The 26,261-nt window shown below is 43.5% G+C and overlaps 1 protein-coding gene across 3 annotated transcripts in view; it reads right to left on the bottom strand.

Annotated features, from left to right (window-relative positions):
• The window catches only part of LOC142490303 (matrix metalloproteinase-18-like), a 74,183-nt gene extending 50,184 nt beyond the window's left edge, over positions 1-23,999 (bottom strand). The window contains exons 1-3 of one of the 3 annotated variants that reach the window (XR_012800025.1): positions 23,767-23,999; positions 21,972-22,216; positions 6,444-6,592 (exon numbers count right to left, since the gene is read on the bottom strand). Coding sequence is in view for 2 of the 3 variants with exons in the window: in XM_075592411.1 (XP_075448526.1) it covers positions 6,444-6,592; positions 21,972-22,216; positions 23,767-23,871 (499 nt within the window). In the remaining variant the exon portion in view is untranslated. The remainder of the gene's footprint in view (positions 1-6,443; positions 6,593-21,971; positions 22,217-23,766) is intronic. The other 2 variants (XM_075592411.1, XM_075592412.1) reach the window with 2 other exon arrangements.
• Positions 24,000-26,261: the final 2,262 nt, after the last annotated feature.

Raw genomic sequence — 26,261 nt, forward strand, 5'->3', positions numbered from 1 at the left:
ATAGCTTTACTTACTCATTGATCCAGAGGAAAGCAAACAAAAAACCCCAGTGTCATATCATCCAATGATATCTCATAAGGGGAAAAATACATTCGTTCCTGACTCCAAGAATTGGCAATCGGATTACTCCCTGGATCAACATCCTTCCCATGTTTATTTATTTGGTATATCCTTGTATACCAAACCCCTTCTAAAAAGATGTCCAACCTTTTTTTTTTTAACAAATCTATTGTATCTGCCATAACAGCCTCCATGGGTAATACATTCCACATTTTAATTGCCCTTACAGTAAAGAACCCTTTCCTTTGTTGCTGGTGAAATCTCCTTTTCTCCAACCTTAAGGGATGACTCGAGTCCTCTGTACTGCTCTAGGGATGAATAGATCTTTTGAAAGCTCTTTGTACTGTCCCCGAATATAGTTGTATATAGTTATCATATCACCTCTTAGACACCTCTTTTCTAATGTGCAACCACATGTATTTGGTAACACCAAACATCGGTGACGGCTTAAAGCAACAATACTGGCGAAACCACAACTTTCTGGAATTTCAATGTCTGGAATTACTGTAAAAATGACTGAGAATAAATTAAATCAATGAGGTTGAGTGCATGTGAATTATGACAATATAAGTTCAAACACAAATAAATGAACTACTCACAGTATATCTTATATTACAAAAAGTGAACCATTTCCACTACACTGCTCTGGATTACGGATGTACTATAATACTCTTTAAGCTGCAGTTCAAGCTGTCAATAAAAAAATAAAAAAATCATTATTTGCATCACCCTTAGCTGTTGCTGAATAGCTTTCTGTGTGATCAGAGATCCTGCGTTGTGCCTACGATGTGCCTGCCCGGATTCGTGCCGAGACAGTGCTTAAGGAGATCAACCCTGGAACCTGATTGGTGGAGAGGCTCCATGACATCATCTGCCACTCGAACACGGAAGTAATACACTGTGGTGAACGCCGGTTGGTCTATTATTCAGCATGACGTTCGCCAGCACCACAGGACCCAGAGTGGTCAAATCGCCAGTTTTACTTTGGGAGCATGTGAGTTTCATGATCTCCTTGCTATACTTTTTTTTTTGTAATAAATTGTGTTGCATTATATTTTTCTTTTTCTCTCTCTTATATATTACACTGACAGTACCTGCTGCATCTTACCAGATTCCTGTTTTGATCATCACTTTATTATCCGAGGGGAGTTCTTTTGCGCTATGTTTACTTTTTATGACATTATTTGCATCAATACCAGCTACTGACAAGTGATTAGCTAAGCTACTGATCGATTCGTTCTCCTGTTATCGATTGCTGAAATTCGGCTGGGGGTTCACTAAATACATCTTGACTGTTGAGGAATATCCATGTGACCAGGCAGGCACTAGATTCAATTGGTTCACTGCTAGAGAGGGCAGAGCTCAAGAAGGTGATGCTGCTTCAGAAGGGGAAGGGGGTGTGACTTTGTAAATGGTTGCTATAGGAACAAAAAATTTTTGGGGAGGAAATGCTACATGTACTTTCTCATAGTACAGAACTGATTTATTTTAAAAAAAAAATACACATGTAGGATATTGCTTGAACTGCAGCTTTGAACTAAACAAAATTAGAAATACAATACATTATTGACACATTATTACATTGTGGTAATGAGTAGCAATGTATCCAGTTTGAACTTGATGAAGAATATGATAACAATATGATAAAGAGAAAAGAGACTTTGGGGTCTATGATATAAGCCTCAATAAGCCACTTATCAAGGCCTTTTCGCCAAACAGGACTACTGCTATTCAGTGAGCCTTGATAAGTTGCTAATAAATGGCTTTTTCTGGATATTTTATTTCCAAAAATAAAATCGCCAGACGAGCCGAGAAAAGCCACTTATCTCTAGGTTATCGGGGCTAATCAAGGCTCTAGAATGGCGATTTCCTCTAAAATTCCTCCCGCCAGGAAAAGTTGTCAATAAGGTGGTGAGAACCTGCCGCTAAGGCGGTGAAAGGGGACTCAGAAAAAAATAATTCATATTTCCTGTATTGGATTGATGCCAGGAGTCTCCGGAGCTGATACCCGGCAACTTCATTAACTTAGCTGCTACCGCTAAGGCAATAACCCCTAATAACCTAATAATATTGCTAAGGCAATAACCGCTAAGCTTAACCCCTCCCACTACCCACCCACCAAGTGCCGAATACCCCTTCATACAATACCCCCTACCCACAATATTCCTTAAAAACACAACACTAATACCCAACTCCTCTAACCCCAGGTGATTGATACCAGAGGCCGCGGGTCTGGGGGCCCTCAGGTGGTACCCGCAGGCATCTGGGGGTCCTCAGGTGGTCCCCAAAGGTGTCTGGGGGCCATTGAGTGGTCCCTGTAGGTGTCTGTGGGCCGTTGCCAGAAAGAATACAAGAAAAAATACAATCTAATGACTCCTAACCACTTAATCACCTTAGCAGTTAATAACAGCTATAGTAATTAAGGGGTTAACTTACCCTCCCTCGCTACAAACCCGGGAGGCTTAACCACCCATCCCGAGACCACTATAACCACCCTGTACCCATTGATTGGCATAGTGGTACATCATACCCATATAATATGGCCATGATAAGCCATTATAGTAGTCAATGGTCACCCTAATAAAGAAGCATGAAGGCCAAAAATACACAATAATAAAAGATATACACACGTACCTAAACACCCCAATTAAAAATGGTTAATAGCTTAATTAATAATTAGTGCTTTTATTTCTTTTAAATGTAGTTTGGTTGTTTGCTTGTATTTATTTCTGGTATTTCTTTTGTGGTTTGATTTTGAATAATGTGATTTCTTTGGTGTTTAAATGGTTAATTCTGGTTTAATTTGGTATTTGCTTTATTGATTGCTGGTAATTTAGTTTTGTTTACTTGTTTATTATTGTTTATTTGGTGATTGTTTTGATTAAATTTCATATTGTTGGTGGTTGTTTATTTTTGAGGCTGACCATTGACTATCATAGTGGTAAATCATGCCTATATGAGGTACCACTGTGACAATAAATTAAACTAAATGACCCTTTTTACAAGAGATATATAGGTATTGCACTGTGTATTTTTGTCACATTGGAAGTAGCTTTGGGCATTTGTGTTTTTTTGATGTATACATTTTAGCCACGCCCACTAGCACTCCTTTTGACACTTATATGCATATATATATTATGTGGTAATGGTTGGGGTTTCTCAGCGCTTGTTGGGAATCTGTGTATTTTGGTAATTGTGTGCAGCTGGTCTCAGTTGCTTATGGGAGGGTAGTGGCCCCTCCCCCCAAGGTTTAAGCTTGCCCCACCCCACTTTCCAAGTTGGCAGGTCAGTTTCAATTTGCCAGGTTACGACAGATCCAATGTGATAATTCTTCCTGTAATTATACAGGTAAATAAGAATTTTAAACCAGGTGAGTGTTAGGACCTGCTTCGGTCATGCCTTGTAAGTGGCAGCAGGCTTAAGACGCTTTGGCCAAAGGGTTAACTAAATTACCCTTTTTCAAGAGATATATAGGTATTTCACTGTGAATTTTTGTCTCATTGGAAGTTGCTCTTGACTTCTTTGTTTCTTGTTTTATACAATTAGCCACGCCCAGCAGCACTCCTTTTGACATATACTGTATATATATTGTAGTAATTTTTGGGGGTTTCTGGGAGCTTGCTGGGTATCTGTGTGTTTACTAACATAGGCCCCTTTGTGTTTACTGTATCCAAATACATTAAAGTAGTAAAACAATGCATCAGGTCAGCTCAACAATGACACCTCCTTACCCAACAACAATGGTATCTGCCAACAAAAATGGTACCCCCCAAAACAATGGTTCTCCCCAACTACAATGGTACTCTCCAACAACAACAACAAAAAGTAGATGTTAAAAGGTCTCCCAGAATAGCTCTTAAAACCTAAAACTTGTTTACTTGTCTCCTAGAGTGTGTCCCTGTTTATATCTGAGGAATGAGGACATATTTTATAAAGGATATTCTAATCTCATTGTATATTTCTCTGGTAACATATTTCATAGATATACTGTGTACAATAAGTAATTAAAACATACTGTGTACAGTAACAGGCCACCTCTCTAGATAAACAAAGTAGATAAGTAGATAGTCTTCCAAAGGGGAAATTCATTTCTCTCTGTCTCAAGCAGAAAGATAAGTGTTTGTTGGAAATAAATTCCACAGTTTTTTCCAGTCAATCATTTAATTTTTTAAAAAAAACTAAAAATACTTAGGGATCTATGCACTAAGCTCCGGTGGTTTTTAAATCTCCATTTTTGACAGCGTTGCTATCACGGTATGTAGAAAGCCCTGAATACCAGTGATAGCAACATTTACAAAAATGGAGAGTAGCCGACGACGTGAAGATTGCTCCTCTGAAAAGGGCTCACCCGGTGAGTTCTTTCTGCTGCAGAGAGAGCCGCCTCTCCCTGCACAAATCTCGCCCAAATTTTTTTCAATTTTTTTATTACTAGTGTAATAGCAAAGGGGTCTCCTGAGCAGGACAGCTTTGATTTCAGGTCCAGGGATCTCTTACTTCCCGATGTACAGGCCACATTATGTCACGTGACATGGGACATTAAAATGCATAGGAGGGCACCGCATAACGGGGCCTGTATCTCGGGAAGTAGGGTGTCCCCGGACCTCAAATCAATGTGAGTCTGCTCTGGAGACACCCGGCTACAATACACTAGTGATAAAACCCTAATTAAAAATGTAACACATTCGTTACCATAGCGGCTATCTGCTACAGTAATGAAGCTCCTTTAATGTAATTTTTATTAATAGTGTGCTGGAGCAGAGGGTCTCCTGAGCTGAAGCACTTTGATTTCAGCCTTAGCGACCCCCTGCTTCCCGAGATACAGGCCCCGGTATGGGGCATCAGGTTCCAGTATTGCCGTGTCACATGATCGGGGGATTTAAATAATGAAGGAGATACCGGCACCTTATATCTGGGCCTGTAACTTGGGTCCCCGAGGCTGAAATTAATGCGTTTCAGCTCAGGAGATCCCCTGCTCCTGCACACTATTAATAAAAATGTCATTAAAGTAGCTTCATTACCTTTGTGGATAGCTGCTCAGCCAATGAAAGGGTTAAGGCATAATACCAGTTTTATTGAGGGCAGAGGGTGCGAGTGAAGTGGGTACTTGACCCTTCTCTCACCCCTCTGCCCCCAATAAACATTACAATATGTACAGAACACCAATACACAACCCACCCCATGTGCCCCTACATTAAACCACAATTTATTTTTCTATACACAGGATTGATACCAGTGGCCAACGGTGGTCGCCACGGGTGTCTGTGGGCCTCCAGGTGGTCCCTGTGGGTGTCCAGGGACCCAACATGGTCCCCGCGGGTGTCTGGGGGTCCTCGGGTGGTCACCATGGGTGTCTGGGGGCCCTTGGTGGTCCCTATGGGTGTCCGGGGGTCCTCGGGTGGTCCCTGTGGGTGTCTGGGGTCCTCAGGTTGTCCCCGTTGGTGTACAAGGGTCCTCGGGTGGTCCCCGCTGGTCCCTGCTGGCCTGCGGTATCAATACTGTATCCCCCCCAAAAAAATTGGCAGACATTGCAATAAATACACCTTCCCCCCAACACATACAGTACAGTAATGGGAAAAATAACTATTATCCAGATATGGATAATAGCTCATTTGCCCATTATTAAATTAAACATTAGCCAGGCAGCAGAAATAAAGTAAAAAAAACATTCTACTTACCCCTGCCATTATGAAGGGCGTCCTCATCAGCCTACTGCAGGGCCATGTCCTTTGTTGCCAGAAAGAATACATACAATAATACAATCTAATGGCCCCTAACCCCTTAATCACCTTAGCGGTTAATAACCGCTATAATAATTAAGAGATTAACCCACCATCCCCCGTTACCAACCCGGTAAGCTTATCACCCACCAACAGCGAAGAGAGGTGCCTGCTGCAGTGGGGAAGGAAACCTGGTGCCCAGCAACCAGACACAGAGCGGTGCCGGGACAGCTGGGGCCTGGCCAGAGGTCAGGTCCAACTGTCAGCAACGGCTGTCCGGACGGCCAGGCCCCCACAGCCTCCAGGACAACAGCCCCACCCCCCCTGTCGACGGTACTGATTATAATAACTAGGTACAGAGAGGATGCATTTCCAAGATTTCACTATCCTCATTAAATCACATTCACAATGATAGCACAAGATGCATCCCATTCAAATTAATGGGACTAACATTTTCCCCAACAGGAGGCAGTGGTTTTACTGCATATTTAATTATTCAATATGGGTTTTGTGTTCTACACATCACATCATATAGAACAGTATATCTCTACTTTGTGCAGCACTTCAACCCCCAATGTAAAGCCTCATATCCAATCTTAAGTATTTGGATTGATCCACAATGTACTGTATATTGAACATATTTTCAAAAATAGTTACAATTATTACCTCCCACTGCAAAAGAGATCTCAATATCAGACATTTCATTATAGATTCTTGTGAATTTCAGGGTTGTCACATCACTCCAAACTTGTAAAGCTCTCTTGATTGATCTTTCTACATCAGCCTGGGCCATGTCAGGTGTGAAGTTCAAAATTCTTAGAGGAAACAAAGTGATAGTTATATTATTTGAGGGTGCATTAACAGTGAGCATCAACAATATTTTTGATATTCTTCTAGTTCATTACAAAATCTTCTGGTAATACAGAGGTGTTCAGTACAGTGTAGGATGGACCTGTGATGGATTTTTAACTGTATTGTGTGGTATGTTGCAGGTTCAAGTTGCAGCAAGAGGATTAAAGAAACATATTTATCTGTGACATAAGGACATTTATAACTCCCCCCCCCCCTAAAATTTTCATGACACTTAAAAACCTAGTACACAAAACCGCCATACAGTATATGTAACACAAGTGGTTATAGGAACTACATTTAATTTCCTCAGCAAACCAGCCCCCCCCCTAAAAAAACCCAGGAACTATGAAATGTCCTTTAAAAATATAACAATTCCAGTAAAGTTCTACAAATGTGTGGTTTGCTTCACTGTTTAGTAATCTGCACAATGTCCAGGACTTAAGCATCTAAATATGTAAAAAGTCACGGGAGACCAGTACTTTTAACACCTTTAACCTTCCGGGATCAATTGATTAGGCTGGACAAGATAGTAGAATAAAATGGGTTTACTCTGGTGAGACCAGCAGACATACCTGTACAATGAAACACAAAATACAGTAAATACACACTTAACTGGGGACCTGGGGTAAGTTTCTAGCCTCACTAGGTACAGGGTGCCTACTTAAGAAGGCTTACATTGTCCACTCCATATCCAGGAACACCATGGTTCTCTTTTGGGGAGAGAAACCTGGCTTTCCCCACTGACCACGACTTACTGTAGATGGAATGTAGAACTTGGCCCTGATCTGAGAACTTGCCCTCATCTAAGCTTTGTTTCTCTGACAACTCCGTGCCTAGTCATTTGCTGTTCAGAGCAAAGCACTTTTTAAAAGCCCTCCAGCGCCTCACTGGACCAAGTCTCAAGATAGTCTGGTTCTCTGATTGGCCAGTCCCCTTACCTCTGTGTCCTATATTCAACATGGAGAAAGGGCTGGCGACCAATCAGAGAACGGATCATAACTGCAACAGCCAATCCGAGCTGGGGGCTCATCTAGCTGCACGCATCAGAGGAGGGGGTGTGTCGAGTAAGCTCAGGATGCCGGGAATTGGGAAATTCGAACTGGCCAATGGGAACCATGCCTACCAGCAACGGTTTCCCTTGCCAGCCCTATACCTCCCGCTGGGTAGGCTCCATCAAGTCTAGGAGAACAAAGAGTCTCCCCCACGGGTAGCTTTTGTCTCCAGACCCAGTCCTTCGCCCTTCCCCGCTCACCAAACGTTCTGACAGATTTCAACTTCCCTTCTCATCTTTGATCTCATATCTCTATGCAGACATCCTGGCTGCTCCTCAGATTACCAGGACTGTCTGTATGAATACACTTACCTGCAGACCAGAAGTGGTCTGCGGGTATAATGTGGGGGACAACTGGTATTTTTGCCCCCCCATTGTACACATGTTTTGAACACATTTCCACACAAATATCATCCTTTAAACTCCCACTCCTGAAATCCCAGGTTTATTGAAAGTCATTATGCTTATTATACATACAGTGTACCCTGCGTATTGTGCTTCTAAGGAACCGGGGACCCACAGTTTTCAAGGGTAACCAGTTGGGCTTCACCTTTATTATGAACTGGCTATCCCTACCGCCACAGGCAAATCTGGAGCATTTGGACACCTGGATTATACAGAAGTAGCAGACGTTATTGCAGAATAATGCGTGTTTGAACACGTTATCACAGAGAGCAAAGTCCTTGGCGCACTATCAAGTGCGTGAATCTGATATGTTAGTCCTGGTTCTTGAAGAAACAGTTCATAAATTTCCACAGTCTGTCCTCTTGTTTTCCTTCCGATAATCAGATATCTGTAATCAGAGAGAACAGGAGACCATTGCGCAGTTACAGGAGGTTGCTGTGGGCGGTGACATCATCTGAGGTGGACCTGGCGCTCTGAATTGCGGCCGCGAGTAAGAGACACACGCGGGATCCAGCCTCTACACACACCACGGTTCAGCCCCTCAAGCCTGCGGACGGCACGTTGTAATCCGTGTAGTAAGATCATCTAGCATATGAGTGCATCGATTGTTGATCTTTTTATTGTTTTTATTAAATTGTACTGTACCACACCATTTGGCCTTTTATCTCTTGTATACCACTGGGCGAATTGGCTGTCTGTGGAGCGGGAGCATTGCATTTGGAGAATCCAAGACAACCCTGCGAGAGACACAGACCTCTGATGTAAAGATACCTTTCAAGGCCTGCCTTCATCTATCTAGATGTAAGTACCTAGCAGCTGTGTGGATGAGGTTTCGATATACATGGGATACTGCGCAATGGTCTCCTGTTCTCTCTGATTACAGATATCTGATTATCGGAAGGAAAACAAGAGGACAGACTGTGGAAATTTATGAACTGTTTCTTCAAGAACCAGGACTAACATATCAGATTCACGCACTTGATAGTGCGCCAAGGACTTTGCTCTCTGTACTAACACTTGTTTATAGCTATATGGAATAGCTTGTTTATAGTCCCAGGCAGCCCATTCCCTTACCCTCCCTATATTTGGTGGTTGCTGGACTATTGGGTCTAGTGGTTATCCTTACACAGTTTGGATATATTATTTGTCACAACTTTAATTATTTGTTATTCACTACATTATTTTATTCAATAATGCACACACTATATTCACAATAGGTTGAGCGCTTGGCTTGTAGTTTAGTTTTCTCTCTTTTCACTTGAACACGTTATCACTTGATTTACCAGCTCTCCTGCACAGCACACAGTCTCCTGCACTGCATGGGTAAGTGCTGCTGTGGGGCTGTCGCTGTGATGCCAGGCTCAGGGAGAGCTGGGAGAGTTATCCCAGCTCTCCCCCTCCAGCGGACGTAGAGTTTCTGACCGCAACGGCCATTTTGTTTTATTTTTAAACCGCGATCCGGGTTACAACGCGGTTGGTTTGGGTGGACCCCCAAGGACTGCGTTATAATGGGGTTCAGCTGTATCTCTAGAAATTGATTTGGGTGGGGGGGGGGGGGGGGTTCTATACAGAAAGGTAAGTGGACATGGAAATTGAACGAGTCTTTACTAAAAAACAGTAATGTAGTATTAGTGATTGAGGATGCTCTTAAAAATTATTTAGCAGAAACTAATGTAGGGAATATATCGCCGGCAATACTGTGCAAGCTCATAAAAGTGTCATAAGGGGAGTGTTCATTCAGCAAGCCTCCCCCAGGAAAAAACTAAGAGAAATTATAAAATTAAGCAAGTTAATCAGCAGATAAGGAGATACTGCCGGAACTAATTACAGATAGAGGAAAATTCAATTTGTTAGCAACTCAAAAAATAGAAAAGTAATTTACTTGGCTTAAACATAAATATTATGAGAAAGGTAATAAGATGGATAGACTGTTAGACAATCAGCTAAAGCAGATGCAGAGCAAAATTCGGAAGCAGGATGGGGTAGTGTCACAGGATGCAAAAGTTATTAAAGAAGAGTTTAGACTATTCTATGAGAAATTATACAAAATAGAAGCCATGCAAAATAGGAACCAGGAACATATAGAGGGAGATATAGAATTATTTATGAAGCATATTCAAACCAGAAAAATTTCACCTGAGGCAAGAGATTAACTTGATGCGGTTATAACGTGGGAAGAGATAGAAAAAGTGGTGAAAGATCTACCTAATGGGAAAAGTTCCGGTCCTGACGGACTACCACATACATACTATAAAACCTTTGCTAACTCTCATATAGTAAATATTTAGGGCATGTTTAACACTTTAAGAGTCTCAGGAAACCTATCCCAATATACAGTATGTCAGAAGTCAATATAACGGTTATCCCTAAGCCAGATAAGGATAAATTAATTTGTGCAAGCTATCGCCCAATATCACTTATAAATGTAGATTTATTGCCAAAATTTTAGCGAACAGACAATGAATATTTGCCGGATCTGGTGAAGGGTGATCAAACCGGATTTATACCAAAAAGGGAAGCCAAGGATAACACTAGAGGAATTATAAATATACTGATCCAGATTAATAAAACACAGACTCCAGCTATGATATTATCTATAGATACAGAAAAAGCATTCGATAGAGTGCAATGGAATTTTGTGTTTAAAATGCTGGAACATATAGGAACGGGAGACATGTTTAGTCAGTATATAAAGGGATTATATCGTAATCCGTCAGCAAAGGTCAAGGTAAATGGCAAGTCTCAAACTTATTTAAAATATTTAATGGTACGAGACAGGAATGCCCTTTTCCCGTTGATTTTTGCACTAATAATGGAGCCATTAGCAGAATCAATAAGGAATCATCCAGATATTGAGGGAGTTAAAATAGGTGAGAAAGAACATAAGATCGCATTATATGTGGATGGTCTTCTGATAATAACAAACCCTCTGGTTTCGTTGCCAAGTATAATGAATGTTCTGGGAAAATATAGTTTAGCATCTAATTTTTAAATCAACTTAACAAAAACAGAGGCTCTAAACATAAGTCTTCCAGCAGAGTTGGCGGCCAAAGTTAAAGAAAACTTCCCTTTCCAGTGGAAGAATTAGTGTATAAAATGTCTAGGTACAAATATAACACCAAAAGTAGATCTGTTCATGGCCAATTAGACTCAATTAGCAAAAAAATAGAAAACAAAGGTAGAATAAGAATATTATCTTGTGGATAGGTAGAATTAATTGTATTAAAATGAATATATTGCCGAGGCTTATGTATTTATTCCAGACTATCCCTGTGAAAGTTTTCAAGCAATATATTACTTCGCTTCAAAGTAAAATTACAAAATGTATTTGGGAATTTAAAAAGCCAAGGACCAATACTAAAACGTTGCAAAGACATAAATCACACGGTGGACTTGGGCAACCAAACATCAACAAATATTATCTCGCTACACAAGTGAATGCCCTTTTTGAATGGTTTCACTGTACTAGAAATAAACTCTGGATGGAAATGGAAAATAATTATTTGAAGAAATAGATACAAACAAGGCTCCATGGTTTAGGAAGACAGGCCGCACTAGAGGTCTGTACAAGTACCCCTCTTTTGGCACAGCACTAAGTGCTTGGGACGAAATTTCTAAAGATGAGAGAATCTCCACGTTCCCATCCCCTCTAATTCCAATATGAGGGAAGCCTAATTTCCCCACAGGGCTCAACTCTGGAATATTTAAAAAGAGGAGTCAAGCGGGTGTAATTAGGCTTGGAGACCTGATGGATATGTGTAAGACCAGATGTTTTAAACACTTTCAGGACCAGTTAGAATTTAAAGAAGGGGAGATATGGCAATATATGCAAATTTTACATTATATGAACAAAAAAATAAAAATAAAATATATTAAGGGTGCTGAATCCTTTTGAAACAGTGCTGTTTTTCGGGTTGCAGGCAGGAACAATATATCATATATGTAAGGAGGCAGGGGACTCGCCGCCCTCGGCACGCCCTCTCCTTACCTCTCCAGTCTACCGCTGCTCCCTCTCTCAGTGCTCCACGGCGTCGGCTGCAGCGCGTCTACGCACCGCCCCTCGCTCCCCCGCAGCTATCTCTCACGCCGCTTTCACGCTCACTGAGCGCGCCCTTGATTAACTTACAAAGTGCGTGCCTCACAAGATAATTTATTCACCCCACTCTGCGATAGGCTCTACCCACCAGGATCCAGGACCCAGGCGCATTTTTCCCACTGCCCAAGCTGCAGCAAGACAGGTTATTACCCCCTTCCCTATCACAGGAGGCTCCTTGGCTCACCTCTTCTCTGCCCCCTCCTCTGATTGGTCTCCCTCACTTTATTACTCCTGTGATTCCTGTGCAACCTCGCTCTGCATAGTTTGTTTGCATTGTGCTGTTGGATACTGAGCCCAGCTCCCTCTTACGTTACAGATCTTGTTACCGAACCGGCTTGTCTTCCTACAATCTCTGGCTCATTGACCCCGGCTTCCACTCGACCTCGCTTACCACCCAGACCCCTCGAACTCGGTTCACGGACTCCTACGACTCGGACCTCTACTTCCCTCAACCCTTGGGTTCAGACTTCACTACAGTACCTTCTCTATGCCTGGATCTGGCAAGTACTACGACTAGCTCCTTGTTCCAATGGTCTTGGCCACGCTACCAGATCCACACTCTGGGCACGCTCTCACTACTGCGGGTGCGTGGTTACTCACTCTCCACCTCAGTACTGGGGGTTAGTCTGGTCTGCGGGCAGCACAGTGTGACATTATGCAGAGCCCATCCAACGCAGACCCCCCCTCGAAATGAACCAAATACTAACGGCCCTGGCACAACACTGCCAGACTCTCGGAAAAAAAGTAGCCACCCTCACGCAACAACTTTCTATCCTAACCCTCTAGGAAAATCCCCCCAGAGTACCACGCACCCCGCGCCTTTCTCTGCCCATCCGTGATGGGGCTACTGCCTTCGTTCCTAAGATTCGTGCACCTAAACCATATTCCGGAGATCCACACGCCTGTCGAGGTTTCCTGACCCAATGTGAAATTCAATTTGAGCTGGCCCCTAGCCACTTCACCTCTGACCGGTCCAAGTGGGCTATATTTTCTTTCTCCTGACAGGAAGTGCCTTGGCCTGGGCCTCTCCCATCTGGGACGTACGGCCGGAGCTTACCAGGGACTACCCCTGCATCAAAAGGGAATTTCAACAGGTGTTCGACACTCCGTCCCACACGGATATGGCGGTCTCTTCTTTGATGTACCTTACGCAAGGGCATAGGTCCGTAGTAAAATTCGCCAGTATTTCGGACCATCGCGGCGGAGATTCGGTGGAACGAAGAAGACCTAGTAGCTGTATTCTGTCAGGTGCTGTCTGAGTCAGTGAAGGATGAACTCGCGACTCAACCTCGATCTGAAACCTTTGGAGGACCTGATTTCCCAGTGTATATGGGTGGACCAGCGCTTGCAAGAGAGACGTCATGAACGCCAGCGTCCCAGGTTTGTCGTGCCTGTATCCTTCCCGGTCCCTTCTATGCCTTTCAGGAAACCCCTGGCTATCTTACCACCCCCAGATACTTCTGAACCGATGCAGATTGCAGCCAACAACTTAGGGGTGCAGAGAGATCTCGCCGAAGGAACGAGGGCCTTTGCTTTTACTGCGGATCCTCGGAACATCTGGTACGCGGTTGTCCCCTGAGGCCAAGAAACGAGCACTCCAAGTGAGTAATGTGGGGCTCTCCCTGGGTACTATCTCTTCTCGCCCCTTCTCCAAGGAAGAATTTCCCAAGAGGATTATGTTACGATTCTCCACGAGGGTCGGAATTTCCACGTAACCACCTCCGCCTTCCTCGATTCTGGATCGGGAAGAAATTTCCAAGACCAGAATCTTGCCATCCAGAACAACATTCCGATGATCGAGAAGAGGTCTCCGATAGGCCTAGAGGCCATTGACGGACGCCCTCTGCAACCGGCCTTTATCTCGTTAAATAACCCTCTGCTCACCTTGTCCACGAGGGTGGTCATTGCAAGCTCCTCTCGTTCGATGTATTCCACTCCCCCACTGTCCAAGTTATTCTCGGTCTTCCCTGATTACAGAGACACAATCCGCGCATCGATTGGACGGATCAATTACCCATTCAGTTGCAGACCTCATCGGGACATCACAGTCCTACTACGCTCCTTGCCGGGTTGGAAATACCTCCCACTCTTCCCTCCTCCCTTCCGGAGGCATACGCGGACATTCTGGACGTCTTCAGTAAGACTCACTCCGACCTTTTACCTCCGCATCGCCCGTACAACTGCCCCATCGATCTGGTTCCAGGTACGATCCTTCCCAAATCCAAATCATATCCACTGTCTTTACCAGAGACCACAGCCATGGCGGAGTACATTCGGGGGAATCTCCAGAAAGGATTTATACAGCACTCCACCTCCTCAGCCGGCGCAGGGTTCTTCTTCGTGAAAAAGAAGGACAGACGCTCAGACCTTGTATCGATTACAGAGGCCTCAACTGCATAACGGTTTAGAATCGCAACCCTCTTCCACTCATCTCCGAGTTATTTGACAGACTACAAGGGGCCACCATTTTTTCTAAGCTCGATATCAAGGGGGCTTAAAACCTCATCCGCATTCGAGAGGGGGACGAGTGGAAGACCGCCTTCAACACCCGTAGTGGCCACTACGAGTACCTGGTAATGCCTTTTGACCTATGCAACGCCCCAGCCGTTTTTCAGGACTTTATAAACGAGGTCTTCTGGGACATACTAAACGTCTTCGTAATCATCTACTTGGATGACATTCTTATCTTTTCCAAGACCCTCCAAGAGCACGTATTACACACCAGGCTCGTTCTCGCCCGTCTTCGTCTCAATCACCTCTACGCCAAATTAGAGAAGTGTCTCTTCCATCAGAGGTCCACAGCCTTCTTAGGCTATATTATCTCTGACAAGGGGTTCAGTATGGATCCCAAAAAACTGAAGGCAATACTGGAATGGCCCCAGCCCAAGACGCTAAAATTCATTCAACACCTTCTCGGATTTTCCAATGACTACAGAAAATGTATTCGTAATTTTTCCACCAAAGTGGCCCCCATTACGGATCTCACCAAGAAAGGAGCCGACCCTTCCCTTTGGTCTTCTGAAGCCTCAGCTGCTTTCGAAACTTTTAAAAGTATCTTCGTTTCAGCACCTTTAATTCGACATCCGGATACCTCCCTCCCTTTCACACTCGAGGTGAACACCTCAGACTCAGGAGCTGGTGCAGTGCTTTCCCAAAGAATGGGTCCTCAAGACAAACTACATCCGTGTAGATTTTTCTCAAAGAAATGTTCTCCGGCCGAGAGAAATTATGATGTCGGTAACAGGGAGCTTTTGGCCATCAAGATGGCCCTTCTAGAATGGCGACATCTTCTAGAGGGTACCGGGGAACCTATCCCCATCCTCACGGACCATAAAAATCTTTTATACATCGAAGGAGCACAGCGGTTAGGGTTCCGACAGGCTCGGTGAAAACAATTTTTCTCGAGGTTCAATTACGTCTTATCTTTTATACCTGGTACCAAGAATGTTAAAGCCGATGCCCTGTCTCTGCAATTCTCCCCAGAAGAGAGGTCGGAAGAGATCCCTGAAACCATCCTACCGTCCAAATTTATCATTTCGGCAACCTCATTTGATGTCCTGGACAAAATCATCAAAGCTCAATCCCACATTCCCAGAGGTCTAGAGGTTCCGGGGGGTACTCTGTACGCATCACCGCAATTCTGGCGGAAAATCCTGGAGTTGGGCCATTCCTCCAGAACTGCTGTGCATCTTGGCTTTAAGAAAACCCTGGATCTCATCGGAAGAACCTTCTGGTGGCCCAAGATGGGGAAAGAGGTTCAGGAATTCACCAGTGCCTGCTCAGTATGCGCCCAAAGTAAGACTGCCCGACAAAAGCCTTCGGGTTTTTCCAGGGAGGTCTTCAGACTTCACGGCATTGCCACGTCCATAGTGTCTGACAGGGGTTCACAATTCATCTCCAAATTCTGGTGGGCCTTCTCCAAGTCACTCGGTATCTCGCTCTCATTCTCCTCCGGCTCACACCCTCACACCCTCTGCCCATTGGCAGACCGAGAGGATGAACCAGAATCTGGAGCAGTACTTGAGATGTTTTGCTCAGCTGTGCAATAGACACATTGGCTGAACATACAGTAGTTTGCGTTACTCTGTGTTTGCCTCTGCTGATCCTGCCTTGTCCCTGTCCTGTTGCCTTGCTTCCTAGATTAACCCCTTGTATACCGACCCAGGATATTGGGCAATTCACCAAGGAATTCAGATGTGTTTTTGATACCTCAGGTCATAAAATTACTGCTGTTTCATCCCTTTTTCACATAATTCAGGGTATGCGCCTCCACCTGCGGCAGCTTCCGCCTGAGGGGAAGTGGGTCTTCGCAGGACTTATATATCTTAAACACACACACAGCAGTGTACCGTAACCAATCAACTTTACTTGCAATATTCTCACACATATATCCAAAGGTGTCCCTCCGTAGAGGAGACACTCTAATCAGCGTCCCGGCGAACGCGGACCCTCCCGTCTCCCTCCACCGGGTGATCCCACCCCGTGTCCAGTTCCCTTGGGAATAGTCCTCCCACCCTCATGTGAGTCAGATATATATATACATGAGTGTGACTGCACAGCCACTGTGTCCCGAATGAACGATGGTACCGTTGGTGAACTTGGAGAATTACCTGCCGGGTACTCCAGTACCCGGTGCTCCTACAAATCTTCGCAAAGGGTCAGTGAGTTGCAGATGTCGTAAGCCGTGGATGTCCAGGGCGATCCCACCCGGACACACTGCGGCTTGCTAGTGGGGTCTGAGCCCAGACCTCCCGCCACTTAGAACTGTCCTGGTGATGATAGTGCGGCAATAAAGGGAACCGGAACCTCACTAGCTCCGCTTGTCTCTACTGGGACTCAGGGCCTAACCTGGCCTGGGGCATATGGCCTACGTAGGGGGCGGTTGGCCTCCCCACAACGAAGCTCCGTCTCCTCTCCAGCCAGCTCTGAACAACGCGCGCACAACCACCTCCTTTTCCTCCTTAACCTCGCAGCCCATTGGCTCAGCCCTATCACGGGGACCCGCGGGGGTTGATGGGACCTGTGTCTCGCTACCTCCCTCCAATTGGAACTCTCCTCCTTCGCGGGTTTTTCTTACTCTTGCCTGCGCATGCACAACCTCTGGCTAGGTTAAGTTTGCACTGGTGCCAACCATAACATGGCGTCTTGCAAGACGCGGAGCCTCCGTATCGGAGCGCTCCCTACCGCAGCGTACCCGCCCCCAACAACACAAGGGCGAGAAGGGGGGGTCCCGGCTACACCTCTATTGCGGTAATTCAGGCCATCTGGCTCTGCGTTGTCCTCTCAAGTCGGGAAACGTGACAATATAGTGATGTGGATACCAAAAAGCGCTCTTACCTATAAACAATATTGGAGTGTTGACTCCCAATATATCAAGAACTTGCTAGCTCTAATAGTGCCCAAATAATTTGTATCAAAAATTGTGACGACAATCCTCCAAGACAATGATGGGTATAATTAATTAATTACTAACACAGCTCATATGGAGTGCCGCCTAATTGACAAACACGCAGTGAATCTCAAATACAAAACTACTAAAAAGTGTCCTTTGACACCTAAATTCATAATAACAACAACAGTGCTTGGGCAATAGGTGCTGGTGATTAATGACTAACTAAAACCGCATGTGTTAATACCCAATAAAATGTGCACAAAAAATAACAATGTGACAAATTGCAAACACAAACAGTATTAAGCATATGTTGCTAAATCCCACCATGACACATAAGAACAGATGGAATGGCAGCCAAAGGACAGTAAAAGAAGTCGTTTCAAAATTACTTGTACAGATAATATAACAATGAACACAAAGTCCTTGGTGCAGATAAGAGGTATAACTGCCACTCCTGAACAGGTGTAGTATGACAGTCCAGGTGAAAGAGTCTTTATAGTTGTTTCATCTCCTCCAGATGCAGCAATACTGTAAGTGAAGAAAAAGAGGAGACCATTGCGCAGTAACTTCTTAAATTCAGAATGTTTGACAATCCCTTGAGAGTGCCTACTTACAGCAAATAAAAGATCATAATGCCTCAATTGGTATTTTTGGTCTTGATCGGATTATGTCCCCACACCTGGTAGTCAGAGTGATCCTCCAAATTGATCAGTGCCCATGCAATAAACAAATGCACATTGCACAATACCAAAAGGACATTAATTTATTAAAAAGCACAAGACATATAACACTCACATTTTAGCATGCCTTGGCCCATGACACTAGAATGCCGTCCACAGCTTTGAGAGTTCGGGATCCTATACAGACTGCCAAGGTAATTTCTAACACTCTCTCTTTGCGGCCGCAACCAGAGTGAACAACGTCCTCGATGATGTCGGTGCTGCTCAGGGAATTCCTCCTCTCGCTACCTCACGGATGGATACTGCTAGGCTCCACCCTACCCATTTCGTGACTTCGTCAGGGGTGTTCTTTCATTGTTATATCAAGTCGGGAAATGCCGACTCCCATTGAGGTCCAGAGGAGCCTCCGTGGGAACACTCTCCAATTCCTCTATCACCAAAGAACCGCTATCTAGCAGAATTTTGGTTCCTGTATCTATTCTGGCTCCGGGTCTGGCAGTAACAGCATCTGCGTTCATCGACTCCAGATAGGGAGGTAACTTCATTGATCAGGAGTTTGCTATTAAGAATAACATCCCGCTGATATATAAAAAAATCTCTGGTGGCACTAGAGGTCATTGATGGATGTCCTCTACAACTGGCTTTCATCATCTTGCAAACCATTGAACTTTCTCTCTTGTTCGAGCAAACCCACAGGGAGGAGATTTCTCTGGAGGTTATACACTCTCCCTCTGCTGAGATCATCTTGGGCCTTCCATTGCTTCAACGGCACAACCCGCAAATTGATTGGGCTAAACAAAGGCCTATTTCATGGATCAACAGTGCTCTTTGACCTGTGCTGTACCACCTCAAAAGATCTGCAGTAAGAAGGCGCCTGAGGAAGCACAGAGCACATTACCGGACTGCTATGCTGACTTCAGGGGTGTTTTTAATAAAACCAAATCTGAGGTACTTCTTCACCATCGGTCTTTCAACTGTCCCATAGATCTGCCTGGTTCCGTCATTCCCAGGAGTCGATCTTATCCGCTGTCCCTTCCAGAGTCTAAAGCCATGTCAGATTACATTCAGGAGAACCTTAAGAAAGGATTCATCAGAAAATCTTCTTCACCGGCTGGGGCAGGATTTTTCTTTGTCAAAAAGAAGGATGGTACCCTACGTCTGTGCATTGACTATCGGGGGTTAAACAAAATTACCATAACAAAACGATATTCATTACCACTAATATCTGAGTTATTCGACCGTCTCCAAAGATCTTTCATCTTCACCAAATTGGACCTTCGGGGTGCATATAATCTGGTAAGGATCCGTCAGGGCGACGAATGGAAGATGGCCTTCAACACAATGGATGGCCATTATGAATATCTAGTTATGCCATTCGGCTTGTGCAATGCTTCTGGGTCTTTCAAGATTTCGTCAATGAAATATTCAGAGATCTCCTCAATATTTTCTCTAAATCTCTTCCAGAACACATTGAACAAGTCAAGCAGGTCCTACTACGTCTCCGTCAGAACCACCTCTACACTAAATTGGAAAAATGTCACTTTCATCAAACTTCTACCTCATTCCTAGGATACATAATTTCTGTTTCTGGGTTCTCCATGGACCCCTCCAAACTGAAAGCTGTTGTGGATTGGCTGCTCCCCACTTCTCTCAAGGGTATTCAAAGGTTTCTGGGTTTCGCCAATTATTATAGGAGATTTATTCATCATTTTTTGTCCATTGTCGCTCCGATCCCTGCCCTCAACAAGAAAGGAGCTGATGTTTTGTCTTGGCCTCTTGCAGCTACTCATGCCTTCAACCTCTTGAAGAAATCCTTTGTGTCTGCACCGGTTCTGATCCATCCCAATCCTAAACTCCCGTTCACATTGGAGGTGGATGCATCCGACATCTGAGCCGGCGCCGTTCTGTCTCGGCCCTCGGCCAACCTACAGCCCGTGCGTTCTTTAAAAAAAAATCTCCACAGCACAACAGAATCACGATGTGAGTAACAGAGAGTTATTAGCCATTAAACTCGCATTAGAGGCATCTATTGGAGAGTACAGAGAGTCCAATCATGATTTTAATGGATCACAAGAATCTCATGTTTCTGGAGAGTGCTCAACGTCTGGAGGCTCGCCAGGCCCACTGGTCTCTTTTGTTTCTCGTTTTAACTACATCATTTCTTTTATACCCGTTCCAAGAACCTAAAAGCGGACGCTCTATCCCATCAGTTCATAGTCGAGGACAGGACCAAGGCCAGATTGGAGACCATTCTTCCCTCTAAATTTATCATTTCTGCAAATACGTTTGATGTACTGGACAAACTACTTCAAGATCAGAAAACCATTCCGGGGGGTCTGAAGGTTCCGGACAGCCGTCTTTTTGCTCCACCACCATTCCGTCAGAAGATCCTGAAGTGGGGTCACTCTTTCAAGACTGCCGAATATCCTGGCTCCAAGAGGCCTTCCAATCTGATCACATGGATATTCTGGTGGCCCAACATGCAGGGAGACGTTAAGGAGTTCGTCAAGGCATGCACCACATACATGGAAACAAAGTTCCCTGCAGTAAACCTCAGGGACTCTTACGTCCGCTTCCCATCCCATATCGCCCCTGGAACAATTTATCGATGGACTTCATTGTAGAGTTGCTGGTTTCCAGGATATGAACACAGTCTTGGTGGTCATTGATCACTTCTTGAGGCAGGCACATTTCGTCCCACTTAAGGGTCTACTGGATTCTTCCACTTTAGCAGATTTTTTCACTAAGGAAATCTTCCATCTAAACGGGATCCCCTTGACCATCGTCTCCGATAGGGGTTCTCAATTTGTATCCAAGTTCTGGCGGGCGTTTTCTTAAAAGCTAGGTATATTACTGCACTTCTCCGGGTATCTTCTCCAGACAAATGGCCAGACGGAGAGGACCAATAAATCATTAGAGCAGTTTCTGCGCTGCTTCATCGCCGACACCCAAGATGATTGGACGGATCTGCCCCCTTGGGCAGAGTTCGCCCATAATTCCTTATGGAATGAGTCTACTCAGAACTCCCCCTTCTTCATAAACTATGGATTCCACCCCGCACGGCTATCCATCTCCTCCTCTATGGTTCCAGCAGCAGACAACTGGATCCAAGTCCTACAGTCTTCATGGACCAAGATGCAAGGAAACCTTAGGAAGGCTTCTTCAAGACAGAAGATTCAAGCGGACCGCCACCGTCGTGAAACTCCAGAGTTGAGACCAGGATTGAGACCAGGATTAACCCATGAAGACCCTGAACTTACTAAGGACTTGCATCACAGATACACTGTGGGGGAAAGAGAGGTACTTATGGACATACCATGTTACTCATACTTTCTCACATTTTTGCTCAGTTTACTCGTCTATCACGTAGCATATGCCAGGGTTCTCAACTCCAGTCCTCAAGACCCCTCCCAACAGGTCAGGTTTTAAGGATATCCCTGCTTTACAACAGGTGTCTCAATCAGTGCCTCAGTCATAGAGTGAGCCTCTGATTGAGCCACCTATGCTGAAGTAGGGAATGATTTAGCCACTCCTGCTGAAGTCGAAGCCAGGATATCTTGAAAACCTGACCTGTTGGGGGAGTCTTGATGACTGGAGTTGGGGACCTCTGTCATACTCTATTGTTCTGTTTTCAGCTCTCTGTTTGCTTCCCGTGCATACAGTATCTTGATGTGCTTGTGGGTGGAGAGGGTTTATGGTAATGAATATTTAATGTTACCTGTATGTTATATCCATTTTTTGCCATGCAGAGCTTTTCGGGCTTGTACTGTAATGGTTGATATCATATACACCACATCGGGGTTTCTCCATCATTTCCATTGTCGCCTGATTCATCTTTCCAGTCACATTCAGACTAAAAAACTCCTGCATTTGCTTGAGTTTTTCAGAGAAAGAATTGCCATTGTTTTTCCTGCCCACTGGTACACCTTCCGTCTTAAGGTCGTAAAATCTTTTCAGGTATTTCTGTCAATAAATGTTATATTAGAGACTTCTACACACCTTCAACCAAAATTGCATGTTTGACATGAATTATTTTATTTGGCACAGTTCCTTATCACTTTAAAGGGGGTTTCCCAAAAGTGTACAACCAGGTTACAGACTATTCAATTCAGTGTGGAGCTGAAAATGAAACACTTAGTTTTGATAAAGACCAGCATGGAGTGATCTGGTCTACTTTCTCAATGTATGTAAAAAATAATAATCCTGTGTAGCATAAGCATTCTTAAAATGAATGTAAAACAAATTCAACATAAATAAATGACTTTGCAAAGTAAGAAATTAATAAAGAAAACACAGCGCCAACTTCTAAATATAAACAGTGACTAAATATCCCACTGCTGGATTATGGCGGGGGGGGGGGGGGTGATTCAAATCCTTCCAAAAAGTGATATATAAAAGAAAAATACCAGCGCGTGGGTTAAAATTTCGTGCCCTAATGTATAAAACCACTATGTGTTTAAGACTTATAAAACACACAACTATCCTATATAAGTGCAAAATATATCCAATCTCTGTGAATAGTGCACTTACATAAACAAATGTCCAAGTGATAATGTCCTGCAAGGTAAGTCCACTTTGGACTTATCACTTATATAGGATAGTTGTGTGTTTTATAGGTCTTAAATACATAGTGGTTTTATACATTAGGGCATGTAATTTTAACCCACGCGCTGGCAAAGTAAGAAATACTGAAGCACTCAGTGTCATTTCTGTGACTGTTAATTGATCTGTTTAAAGTCTGCTGCTACAGGAACAGCATAACCATGCCTATAACATTTGGTAATACGGAAATGTGCTGTTCCCAGCGCTGGGAGACTCATAGGAAGAATTAAATCTTAGCACCTTCTGTGGATCTGGACCTCAGGGGGTTATTTAGTGAAGTCACACAGCTGGAGCAAAACCTGTGAACAGTATGTTCTTTATATCTTTATTTATATACCATCATCCATGTACCTTACATCGCGCTTTACAACAGTAATACACATGAGATAATAGGAATAAATGCTTCATACATAAAAGTAGACAATAGGAAAGAAGTCACTGCTCCAAAGCGTTTACAATCTAAAGAATTGCACCAGATTAATAGAAGGAAAAACGTAATTTCCTTTTCAATTCAATCCCTTTTTTTATAAACGTGATGCTGCTTTCTGTGCTGGGTCTGCCTCAGTTTTGTGATTTTATTAAATTACCTCTAAGTTCTATTGCATCTGATGCTTTCAAAGTCATACATTAAATAACAAAGCCCCGGATATGAAACTAAGTTGTATTGTAATTTTTAAGATTTCCAACTGTGTTTGCTTGTGTATTTTAAAAATGCTGCCAGATTTATAAAAGCCTTTCTTATGTTACTTATTTTATTGTGCCCTGAAATAACATACAGACTACAGTACATGCTACAGATTACAAACTAGAAAAATAACATACATGTTCTACCCATGTCTAAGAATTGTACAAAAAATTTCCTCTGTAAATCACACATATCATTAAAGGGGTCTCAAAAATTGTATAATTACCTCAGCAAGTTGTCCATATTTCTCTTCCAATTTGCTTTCTCGTACAGCTGGAAATGCATAAGAAATGGCTGCGCACAGTAACAGCATAAATCGGATGCAATTCATTTTTCTGTTGTGTTCTAGGATTGTGTCAAGGATTCTAACATGACTCTAACTGTCTAAGGTTCGTCTTTATATATCCCTTCTATGCCTCACAAATCCATCTGTAGTATGATTCACACCATAGGATTTCCGCATTACTCTGTGGCAATGAACATGGAACTCAGCCAAAAAAGTGACACACTTTCAGTAAAGTAATACTTAGTAATTTCTGTGTGTATTTGAGATACATGAAAGACTGTGGGTTTTTTTCTTCAAAATATTTATGCAATAAAAGCAGCAACAAAGCAGATATCCTTTTAGTAAAGATACAGTAATACAAAGATGTCCAGCAACAGGAAATGCTGTGAGTCTTCATTGAGCACATTAGGGTTATTGTATATTATCTAGTTATCAGCTGAAATGTCGCCCTAAAATTATTTATTTAAATATACATTTCTTTCATAGTGTAGATGTGCAGGGGGTCTCCGGAGCTGAACCACGTTGGTTTTATGTCCGGGGACCCCCTGCTTCCCGAGATACAGGCCTCTTTATGGGGTGCCGGTATCTCCTATGCAAGGAAATGTCCTGGTCACGTGACGCGGGTCATTTCAATGCAGAGGGATACCGGCACCCCATAAAGGTGCCTGTATCTTGGGAAGCAGGGTGTCCCCGGACCTGAAACCAACGTGAAAGAAATGTATATTTAATAAATATTTTAATAAACATTAATAAACATTAATACACGCTTCCTGTTACCCCGGGAGTCGGAGGGCCACCGCTTCTAATGGTAAGTAATATATTCAATGTTTGTAAATGTCTCTTTTTACAGGTTTATTCTTTGGATGTGTTTTTTGATTTTTTTTTGGGAAGGCACATTGACTGATAATATATTAATCTGTACCTCTTTAGGGTACAGATTAATACATTATTATGCCAATATTTGGGGGGCATTTCTCGCTTGTTGTTGCTGTTGCTTTTTTTCCTTTCAGTTTATTATGTGGATGTCATTGTTTGTTCATGCTTAATGTAATAAAAGATTTGCGATTGGTGTTCGTTTGTACTTAATGTTATATTATGTTAGCTAATGTGTTTTATGGTTAGTTCAGATATTGTTAGAATTTCTTTCTTTCTATTTTACTGTTTAAATTAATTAATGTTGGAGTAATTCATTGTTTGAATTGGTTAGCGTTACTGTTCATTTTGAGTAGGTTTAGGAATTAATTGGTTTGATTGGGTAATGGTTTAATTAATTCATTGTTGATGTTGTTACTGCTTGTATTCATTGGATTAGCTGTCTACTGTTTATATTTAGTGAAGTGTGTTTTTTTGGGAGTTTACTTATGTTTTATTATTGTGTGTCTTGTGTATTAATGTATTGTCATTAGGGTGCCCATTGAGTGCTATAGAGGCTTATCATGCCCATATTATTATATGGGTATGATGTACCACTATACTACTCAATGGGTACAGGGTGGGTATAGTCAGTCCGGGGTCGGTGCTTAGGCCTCACGGATGGGTGAAGCGGGTATTAGCCCTAAGGATGGGTGTTTAGACCTTGCGAGGGGGTAGCGGTTGGGTTAACCCCTTTATTACCTTAGCGGTATTAACCGCTAAGGTAATGAAGGGGTTAAGTCCCCCCGCAACACCCCCGCAAGGCCTAAACAGCCACTAAGCGCCAAATTCCCCCTTCACTCACCCTCGCTAGCCACAGTATTGTATTGTATGTCTTTACAGTAAGCCTGGCACGGGTGTTTAACCCCTTCATTGCCTTAGCGGTTAGCAGCTAAGGAAATGAAGTTGCTGTACATGCATTTTTACCTGCATCGAATGCATGCCGGGGTGGTCCGGAGCTGCTATTAATGGCTATCAGCTCCGGAGACCCCTGGCATCAATCCATGGTAGGAAAAGGGCCTGATTTTTTCTAAGTCCCGACACATCGCAGCTCATTGAGGCCATCTCCCCACCAATTTACCAAAAGTTTGAGGTGAATTGGATTTGTGGAGAACGCCTTTTAGGGCTGCGATGGGCTGCGATAGGCCGCGACAGCCAACTCGCGGGTATCTGAATCGCGCAAGTTTATGATCCTTCAGAAAATGGTCGATAAGTGGCTGATCGCCGCTCAATTGGCGAATTTCTGTTGGTGATAACATTTTGCATCGATACAGGCCGTTATCGAGGCTTTCTGAATACGAGTAGCCATTTTGGTCTTTAATTGCTCGATAAGGGCCTTATCGAGGCTTTCTGAATAAGGCCCAAAGAAGTTTCACTTACTATGCGCGTGCACAGCACACACAACTTTTTTTTCTAAGTCCCATCTCGCCGCTTCCCTGCAGGTTTCCAACACCTTTATACCAACATTTTCTGGCGTGAGGATTTTGTGATAAAATCACCATTCTAGAGCGGTGATAAGCATT

This window comes from Ascaphus truei, chromosome 3, assembly GCF_040206685.1.
Source record: "Ascaphus truei isolate aAscTru1 chromosome 3, aAscTru1.hap1, whole genome shotgun sequence".
In the NCBI taxonomy this organism is placed as follows: Eukaryota; Metazoa; Chordata; class Amphibia; order Anura; family Ascaphidae; genus Ascaphus; species Ascaphus truei.